Below are 10,645 nucleotides of genomic sequence, written 5' to 3' on the forward strand. Positions count from 1 at the left end.
CCTTGTTGTCCGGAACAGAGAACGGATACCGTCAACGTGCACAGAAGACAACACAAAAAGGACGACCCCTAAAAAATTGGTAAAAAGGGGGGGAAAGTGTGACGACGCTGCTGAGAAGAAAAAGTTCTTATTTTTAGCTGAACGTGGGCACAACCAACTCGGCTCACATATACCACCACAACAGCAGCAGCAGCAGCAGCAGCGATTTTTCCATATTTCTTTTCTTGGCGATAACAGAACGGGAAGGAAACTGGAAAAATGTGTTGTGAAGAAAACTATAGACAGTCCCTCCCTTTTCATATTGTGGGCGGCTGGTTGCTGTTGTTGTTGTTGCCGCTGTTGCTGTTGTGTTCACTTTGAAGTCATGTGTGGGTGTTGCCATAGTTCACAAGTATAAAGAAAGATCGATGCATAACATATAGTCAAGGCCAATCTTTTCTTGCTAAGAATAAAAAGGCATAGAGAGCGGTAAATTCAAAGCAAAGATAAATAATGACAGGGCATTATTTAAATTGTGCTGATATATTTTCAGTTGTTATCTCAAGTTGACATTACGTAATTAAAGGAATTACGTTTGTCTGTATTTTGACGACGATCCTTTGAAAATTGTGACGTTACTAAGCAACGGGTGTCGACCGTATCGTGATGGTAATCGACCTATTGTTATTGAGATGTTAAGCTTGGCTTGAAGATTCCCAGATGTAACCAATAGAGCGCGTGATTTAGGGTGTAGAGATCGACCTCTTGTCTGGGATTTATTGTAAAAAGAGGTTTGACGCTGATTGGAGGCAACAGAGTCGAATAAAAAGAGAGGCGCGTATCAACTCGGAAGCGGCATGTACATGTAGACGGGTGATGTCCCATCGGGAGCAGTTGTTTGATGATGGAGCATCTACACAATCTGTGCCTTGTACTATGCCTTACACTAGGGAGCGACCAGCAGAGTCAGAATAACGAAGGAAATAGAACTTTAATGCCGGCCAGCCAGCCACTCATCTCCCGCCCTCACCCCCCTACAGACAATATGTATGTAAACAAGAAGAAAAAGCTACAACCGGACGAGGTTCTAAAAAATATTTGATATTCCCTCTGTCGTTCTTTCTTTCTCTTTCTCTCTCACACAAATGTCTAGTGTATATACAACAGAGTTACACACACACACAGCCACTTTCTTGTCTTGTTCTGTCTAGAGCAGAGCAGGGAGATAAAGAATAAGGTCGTCGCGGGTCGTTTGGGTTTGTAAAAGAAAAGGACTGGCTGACATTGGACGTGGAATTGGTTGGAGGTTCCATGGTGAGCGCAATGATGACGTCCGACACACATTATTTGTGCCACATGGCTGGACAGGACAAGGCGGACCCTTCCAAAAGGCCATAGCAAGTCAACACACACACACACACACACACGTATATATAGTCTACAGCTTTTACAAGTCTGGAAAAACTATAGGACGTCCCTTGCCTCTCTGACTGACTGACCGCCCGCTCGCTCGACCTCCTTCAGAACAAACAAGTCGACCACAAAAGCTTCAACAGTCGTTGGTGTTTCGAGACATTTCACTTTCTTTCTGTCTTTGATGTTGTTGCTCGATGCTGGGCATCATGGCCCACTGCTGTTTCTTCTGTTTCTGCTCTTCACTTGCTGCGCGTTTACTTTTTGTTTGTTCAAATCTATGGCGCTTCCGACTTTTAGACGAGTCAGTCCAAACTTTGGTCAACATTTTCATCCGGGCTATTTATCGGAGCCAATAAACACTTCCCGCTCGCTGTGCTCCGGAGCGAACGTCAATAAAGAATCAGCGGGAGCGAGGAGGGACCTCGTCTTTTATTGCCAAAATGGCTAAAGAGAAAACAATACTTTTACAAACACGCCCAGTAATTTCGCTATTTTCGTCTAGTATCCGTTCGTCGTACAGCAGCCGGAATTGTACCAACGAATAAGAATTAGAGCGATCAAATATGGAAATAACCAAAGTCAAGTCGCCCAATATGATTAGTTTGGAATGTGCAGATGCCGTGAGGTAAAATGAAGGCGTCGGAAGCTTCTCGAGTTCAAAAGATGCACCGGAAACTCTCTTGGGTCAAAGATCACGCTTTTGTTTACCCCTTTCTTTCTTTCCCGTTTCTTAACTGGTAAGCTTTCTTTCAAAGGCCTCAAATTTTTGGCTCCTTTTTCGCTGTTTTGGCTTTCATGGAATTCGCATCAGCAGTCGAGCATCTGTGCCACTGCTACACTACACCGGAAAAAAAAAGGAATTTCATTTGCCAAACATGCGTCCATTTCTATTGTACAAAGTGCTAGTTAAAACCCAACAGATTAATTTTAAATAATTTCAAAGAAAGATTTAGACATTCAGTAGTGGCCTGTTCCTGACTACTATTTTTTATTCCAACTCCAAATGCAAGTCAGAAGTCAGATTTCAAATTTCTGGAATTGTTCAAGCTTTGCCTAACTTTGGTCGATAGAAAGGAGCATCGCCGCATCATAACCGACACTCGCCCGTTGATTCATTGAAAATGGCAAACGAAACAGTTGCTGCGCTTGGCACGTGTTAGTCGGTATATTCAGGAGCGGCCGACAAGGGGATGCAAAGTTGAAAAGCCACCGACGACGTGACGCAACCATTTCTTTCTCCCTCAATCCTTTCGGCTCTGTTGGCTGAGGAAGTGACGGTACACTTGGGTGTTGTTGCGTCGGCACAAGAAACGAAGGCTGCCAAAACAAACTTGCCGCCGTCCACTAAGCTCCCTTCCTTTTTTCTGATATTACAAAGTCATAATTCTAGTCGCCTCTTGATTCTGAATTTCGACGACTAAGCCGACGAGTGGCAGCGTGAAAAGTGGAGGTGAAAAGAGAGGGAAACAAACGAACTTGGCTTAGTGCACTATTTCTGGCCAAAGCTGCACTTCTTATTTGTTGTTATTGAAAATGTAAAAAGAGCCACAGAATATTTGATTCTTTTGTCCAGAATTTTTCTTTATATTACGGTGGGGGGGAATACATTTGGAGTTTTAGTTTTTCTCTGTTTTTCTCTGAACTTAAAATAGTTGTGCGTTTCGTTGTTATTTTTCCTCCTCTCGTCCCAAACAAAGATTATTGCCCGTTTTCCGCCTCCCTGTCTATCCTCTTCCCGTCTGGCTCTTTTATTTTTCACGGTGGCATTTCTTTAGTTGCCTGTTACTCTTGTCGAAAGCAGGGCGTAACACACACAAAGTCGTTACACTATTTAGCCATGGTGCACTTATATATACGGCAGAGCCAGAGAATTGTAGGCCGTGCTGGTGCTGCACTGGAAATAGGGAAGCTGGAACACGCAACAAACACGCCGAGGACTTCGTTCTCTTCCAGACAGAAGAGAAGACCATTGACGTCGGGGGGAAAAAACGGGTCATATTTCATGCTCAACTGATTTGGACGTGGCTTTTTGTTTTTGTTTCCTTTCACTTTTCAGACGACCCGTTATGTTCCTGTTCTTCTCTGTCTTGGCTATTTTCAGAAAACCCGCCGTTATAACATATACAAAATCCTGGTCTCCGCCCTTTGTCCTATCACCTTCTCTAAGCTCGTTATTAAAAAATTTAATGATGCCATAGTCATCCAGCTTCCGGATGCCTCATCCATTGTTTGTGAGCATCAGAATACTATTATAATCCCAGCTAATCTTTTCCATTTCAAAGCAAAATCAAATTCGATCGATAAGAAAAGAAACATTATTTTTTCAGCCCAATGACCAATTAGTCGTCAAATACAAAATAAATTCTGCATCACGTTAATTTATTCGCCCATAAAGTGACGGTGTTTGCGGCCCAAATAGCGGGGAAAAGACATCAGGAAACTAAAAATATACAAACTGTATAACAGCCTGCATTGTGTACAGGCAGTTGTACGAGAGAGAAAGTGAGAAAAGAAAGAAGAGGGTTATTACCAGCCGTTGTGGTGTGGGCGCTCATATCGCTGCCTTTTTCCATTTTTGAAATATGAATTGTGACAGACAACAGGATGTGCGACTGCGGGGAAGGAGGAAGGCGGATGGAAGAAGAATGCTTTAATGAACTGCTTGGCGAGCGGCGCGGACCGCAGCAGGTCCTGTTGTTGCTCCTTGTGAGCGCATCACGTCAGTAAATAACGCGACTCTTCGCTGTACCTCTTTCGGGTGGTGGCAAACACCCCCGACGCAAACAGAAGCCCATCAATCATAAGTTCGCGCCTCTTTCTCCTTGCTGAGAATCAACAGACTCACGGTAAAACACGAACGAATACGGGCCAATGCGAATGGCAGACAAAAGCCAGCAGCTCGTGTAATATCAGCAACACGGATGGTCCAACTAGAATATCTTTAGGCTTGTAAATAAGCTGCGACAATCAAAAATGCGTTTCGTCAAAAGAGCCTTGCAATATTCTAGGTGAACCTGACCGTGTTGCCGCTATGATGAATCGATCATTTTTGTCGCCAAAAGTGTCCCAATTATCCAAGAAAGGATGTCCCACGAGGAGTTGTTTTTCCCAATGGACCAAGTGCATTAGCAGATCATTCTTCACCGCCCAAGTTTATTAGGGGTTTTAGTTTTCTGACATTTACAGTCATCTCTTCCGCTTTTTCTTTGGCCAAAGAAAAGACGGAGGAAAAGAAAGAGTGAGCGCCATTACATCTACACACAAGTCAATAGCCACGCACATCGTTAAACTATTGGCTTGTTTTCCCCTTTCCGAAAATACGAACTGGTGTATATCGATGACTTCCGTCCCGACGTCCATCCAGTCCTCCACCCAGTATATTTAATACGGGATGTATACACAGACAGACACGGCGGTACGTGTAAGACAAGCGTCACACGACAACGAAAAGGACCAAAAATGAGAGGGGGAGGATAGTTCCCCTCTTCTTTTTCTATGGTAATGAATTGTTGGTGTCTAATGTGGCGAGAGCTGCTGGTGGTAGTTTTACCAGATGGAAAGCGCTGGTGCGGTGTTGGTGGTGGTGTTATCAATTGTTCGGCTATAAATACTGTACGGTGGCAGTTTTACCCGGCTGTTGTTGTGGGGGTAAATATGGAAAGGAAAAAGTCAAAGAGACAAGAAGAAGAAGCCGAGAGAAAAGTTGCAATAGAGAAACCGGAACTGAAGGATTGAGAGGCTGTCAAAAGCGATTTGTGGGTGCCCCGACGTTTGTTAAGCGAGATTTTTGTTTCCACCCCACTCTTTTTTTTATTTGAGACTTGCGCTGCTGTTTCCTTCTTTTCTCTCTCGCAGTCAATTGCACAAAAAGCTCAAACAAAATGGAAAGGCGCTCTCGCCAACAGCAAAAGCTCCAAACTTCCGTTGATATCTTTTTATTCCCTTTATCCGGCCCTGTTCAATACTTTTATGTGCTCTACTCATAACAGTCCTACGGTCCATGCATTGAAGCCTAAATACTTCTATACGTCTACCACCCTTGAATGGTTTGTTGGTTACTTGTTTATATGTATTAGATTCCTTGTTCTTTCTCCAAACGAACGAGAGAACAGAATCAGAACAGAAAGGGAAAAAGATGTGCCGTTGCAAGAAAATGTAGCATTTTCCTCCTTTAACACGAAAAAAAAAGTTTTGCTTCTCTTGCAAAAAAATGGACAATAAAAATAAATATAGGACTAATTTTTCATTGTTGGCAAGAGTCAAAAGCAGAGAAGAACGACGACGCTGGTTGCTGCCAGGACCACTTGCCAACTAATGAGGGAATCTTTGTCTCTTGTCTGGCGTGGCGTCCCATTGTAAGTTGATGTTGTTTATTAGACCCTATTCACTTCATTCTCCTGTGTGACGGACCAAAAGAAGAAAAGGGCAACGGACAAGAAAGAATCTAATAAAATATAAAAATAACCTCGCAGTCTGCTCATTAAATATACGACCCGCCAAGTCTGCAAATGTAGCGAAAATACGACATGGAATTATAAGAAACAGTAGATGATGTTGTGAATTTAGAAATAGTTACTGTTGTATCTCTTTAATGAATGACAAATCATCCACTGTAATTTTTTTATTCCAGTTTTTGTGAACGCCAAAATGTTTTCCCCCGTTAATTTTCTGATCCCTTCCCAGTTGTGAGACAACAGTAAAAAGAAATTAACTAGTCCAATTAAGAGAATATCAAAGCAAGAATTTCCACATGTTTTAAAGGCTTTCTCTCAAAAACTGGAAGGTTGAATGGCGGCCGTCATCCGGTAGACGGGCGGGACTTGGCCATTCGTGGCTTGTGTTTCAAATGGTGCTTTGAAATACCCTTTACGTTGGCGGACTTTGTGAAGGAGATGCTATAGATTTCAACCCATTGATTTAGACACGCAAGGTTCAATTAGCTGATTTATCATTACATAACGAATAGCACATAGTGTATCATAGACCACCATTGCAATAATGCTCACAAAGGCGAGAAATGAGACGTTGGTGCGCGCATACAAGTGGGAAAGAAAGAACCAACTGTAAAGTTAGTCGAGCCAAAGTTGATTTGAGGTTGTCGATTCTGCCCATTTCCAGATCAAAACCCAACTAGTTTCTGTTGGCTTTGTATACATCACCCCCACTCACCGCGTCTCTGCGTAGACGCCAGCCAATAAATGAGGACCGTTTCAATAGCCAAGTTTATACAATCAGAGGAGAAATCGGTGAAGCAGACGAGTCGAAAACGATGAAAAAGTCTGTTGGCTCGTGTACAGCAGCCAGTGCGAGACCTTCTGTATCTTTTCCCCATGGCAATAAGTTGGTGGCTCTTGGCCTTTCAAAAGGAGAGAGAAACAGAGACACGGCACGAGTGATGTACACTAGAAACAAGTCAAGAAGTCTTGTATAAACCAATGTAAGTAGCTTGCATAGCGTTAACAAGAGAGTTATTGAGAGAGACACAGACGCAGGGGGAAGAGGGGAGGATCCGAATGAGGTGAATTGAGCGCGCGGAATCGTTCGAGCTAATTACATCAAACACTTTCAACTAATTAGCCGCAGACCACATGCAAAGAGGAACCTCGACTGCGATGGGAAAATAAGAATGTGCTGTTTTTTCTCAACTCTTTTATCTATAGACTCGGCGGTAGTTAATAGTACACACTTCACCGAAGAAGCACGAGGGGAGAATGTCAGATTGAAGCGCACAGTATAGGGGGGAGTCAGTTGAGTGGAAGAAAACCGGAACTGAATATTTTTACAGTCAAGGTGTGGCATTTGATCAAATTTAAATTTCGCTACAAGAGTTTGTAGATGATTACCATCTGCGGGATGGTTTCATTCTACACGATTCTTCTTCATTCCCTCCAAAAGAAATGAAGAAAAATTTCAAAAGATTCTGATTTCGGTCTGAATGATTAATCCAACAAAATAAAAGTAGATAAATATTTCTCTAGGCTATTTCAAAAAGATGAAACAACGGTGAATGAGCACAAAAGCAAGTAGCCGCTCTGTACTGATTTACTGATGTTTGTACTACACGACAATTCCAAAAAGAATAATGATGAGAAAGATAAAAGAGAAGAAACGGGTATCCGTATCGTAAAGAGCTTTGTGGTCTACCGCTCCTAGTGTAATTGTGCTGTACGGTATAGAGTAGACAACTAATTATTAGGCGAAATCATCCTCTTGAAAATGATAAAAGCATCATCGGCGTGTGTGCATCCTCATCATGTGACAGCGCCAGCGCCGGGCGGCGACCGCGGCCGCTCGCTGCCAAACACAAGGGATCGGCAGCGGTCCCTTCATCTTTACCCCTATCGCATTTTCCCTGTTGTTTCTTTTGTGCGGACTTTGATCTACTCCTGTATTCTGAACTGAAACAACTATTCATTGTAAATACATTTACCCTGCTTTATCTTCATCTCGTTACCAAGAGAAAAAGCTTGTTTCAGTTCAGACCAAATTGGACATTTTCCCTAATAAACAAATAAATTGCTTGCAATAGTAACCCCTTTTAAAATTTATCCCTCCATTTGACGATTGATGATCTCAATCACAAGTCCGATGACAATTTCAAAGCCCAAAACAAAGCCAAAATGGTAAATGAAAATGTGGTGGTGACTTACCTTATCGGTGTAATCGCTGCTGCTGCTTCCGCTACGCTGGGCGATCATCTGCTCGCGTATTTTCGTGAGTTCAGCAATTTTTTCGTTGAGGATGCGCTCCTTTTCCGTTAAAGATTCGCCGCCCAGCGCATCCAATAGCGACCCGGCATCTGACGCATGACTGCCAGCGCCACCACTGCTGCTCCCGCTCCCGTGGCTGCCAATGTCGGACGACGAGCGATTGGTACCGCCAGAACCGACGTGATGCGAATGCCCTGACCTGCTGGCAATGGGATGCAACAAGATAGAAATCAACGTCATTCAATGCGGATCGAGCTGGGGGAGAAGCGGAATTGTGTTCTATTATGCGCATCCGCATGTTCCGGCGGCAGCAGAGATATTCTCTTTCCCTCGAATGAGCTCTCAGTTGTACATCAACAGACTCCTATACCCTTGCCTTTGTGAATATGAATGCATCGTTTTGTACGCTCCTAATCTTACAAGTTGAGTCATTCAAAACCATCGTCGCTCACTGATGTCTTGCAAATAGAAATGTGGGGCTACGGGCAATATATCTATCAATCTATAGGCAGTCTGCTGGATCTCTTGTATGTATATATAGTTCTGTGAAGTTTATGTAGTGCACCCATTGGCCATATAATCCACACTACACTGTCTGTTTTTGGTTCCTGCCGGTTGGAGTGCAGGGCTGCTCGCTATTATTATTTGGATGAAACGCTCAAATCTTTTGTGGAGTTGCTGTTCCCGCTGTTCAACCGCTCCGGGAGAGTTCTGACATTTCAATGGATTTGTAGGGAACCAATTGACGGTGGCCGTACGTATAATATTGGGAAACTTACGTGGGTGGGTCTAGGAAGATAAAATTCGGATACGGACCTGTCTTTAATGGTGAATGGATCCATCTCTTCGTCGGGCGAATGGCTAATGTGCATCTTGGAGGATAATTTCTTTAGAACGTCATCCATGGAGCGTTTGCCAGGCTGTTGCTGATTATTCTGCTGTTGCTGTTGTTGTTGCGGACGTTGCTGCTGGCTGTTACTTGCTGAACGCTCACCGAAGAAGAAGTTGAGTTCACCCAATGGGTTCATTTTCTCGAGTTCCAGGTTGCCGTAACCACTGCCGCCACCGTTGTGGCTGGATGTGTCTGATAATTGGCTGTGATGAAGATTTTCGTTCATGTTACCCGTCGCTTTGATCATCGATGAAAGCAATTCGACCTGCAACGAGAAGATGAAATAAACAGTAGAATTAATAATCAAATGAATTACAACACTACTCGAACTGACGGATTTTCAATTTCCTACCACCAAAAATGTAGTAGAGAATTTAATTTCAGAGATTTAAGACGACAAGGAAACTCAAAACAATACAAGTTACAACGGATGTTTCAAATGGGTTCATTATCTGCCAACCCGTCAAGAAACAACTAAAACCAACAGCCAACCCCAGCAAGAGTTGGATAGATAAAAAGAACAGCTGAACCTATCAAAGCTTTGTAGACTATCAACCACAGCAGCCAATAAAAGACAAAGAGGGGTGTCTCGGACGACTGAAAAGAAAATAACATTGCCGGAGAGAAGGAAGTCAATCCCTAAACAGTACAACAGTACAACAGCTAAACAACCGCTCCAAAGGGGAGTAAAAGTTTCTGTATATTCCAACGGAGGAAGATGAGACTGGGCTAACGCGAAAGTCGACTGTTCTTGTATTAGTTGCACCAGCATCTGATCATCTTTGACTCGTGGTCGTGTACAAACAATTGGGCTTTGGCAAACATTGCTCGACGTCAATGTTCTCCCTCTTTTTGTTTGGCTGAACCAAAAGAGGAGAGACACACTAAAACGGCAGATACAAATATATACGTGGAGATGAACAGCAGCAGCCATCGAAGAGAAAAAGAGGTTTTCAGAGTGAAATCAGCTGTCTCGGCCCATGTGTCTTGTGCGAAAGAATAAATGATCTTTCTGCTTTCTAGCCTCGTCAGCTCTCTGCTGGCAGCAGTTACAGCCATACACAGTATTAGTCTGCTGCATATGCCTCCAAAAGTAAGCGACTGCTGACGGGAACAATGCCCATTTGTCATGCGCCCACGTCGCGTACACAACAGCCGGTAAAATGACTGAACTCAATTAATCAACCCAACGTGTTTCTTTTCATTTTTGTTATGCATGTCAGACTCGAAATTTCTACCAAGTTTAGTCTTTTTCTTACATATATTAAACAGGGTTCCCACTTGGTAGACAACAAATTTACAATAAGAAAATCATACCTGCTACTGTGACTGAACTTGATTGGAAGATGTTTGAACCCGAAGTTTGAAGCATTTTCTGGGCCAAGGTCTTCAAGTGTTTTTTTTTGTGTGATTTTGCCTGAAGTGCACCTTTTCTCCATGCCACTCAAGAAAAATGTTGGGTTACACCACCGACACTTGCAATATTGGTTCTCGCCTTCCACTTGGTTCCTACCCACTCACTAAAATCTGGGTAGAGCTTAGCATTTTGCCAATCTACGTTAAAATAAGTAGATTTGCCACAACTTTCTCTGTTCTTCTTTTGTTTGCGAGACATCTTTCTCTGCATGCTTGTTCGTGTTGAACTATA

The 10,645-nt window shown here is 43.1% G+C and overlaps 1 protein-coding gene across 1 annotated transcript in view; it reads right to left on the reverse strand.

Annotated features, from left to right (window-relative positions):
* Positions 1 to 10,385, reverse strand: part of LOC124202022 — a 25,257-nt gene extending 14,872 nt beyond the window's left edge. Inside the window, exons 1-3 of the mRNA XM_046598291.1 lie at positions 10,315 to 10,385; positions 8,922 to 9,262; positions 8,046 to 8,307 (exon numbers count right to left, since the gene is read on the reverse strand). Coding sequence (XP_046454247.1) covers positions 8,046 to 8,307; positions 8,922 to 9,244 — 585 coding nt within the window. The 5' untranslated portion in view covers positions 9,245 to 9,262; positions 10,315 to 10,385. The remainder of the gene's footprint in view (positions 1 to 8,045; positions 8,308 to 8,921; positions 9,263 to 10,314) is intronic.
* Positions 10,386 to 10,645: the final 260 nt, after the last annotated feature.

This window comes from Daphnia pulex, chromosome 9 (genome assembly GCF_021134715.1).
Source record: "Daphnia pulex isolate KAP4 chromosome 9, ASM2113471v1".
NCBI lineage: Eukaryota > Metazoa > Arthropoda > Branchiopoda > Diplostraca > Daphniidae > Daphnia > Daphnia pulex.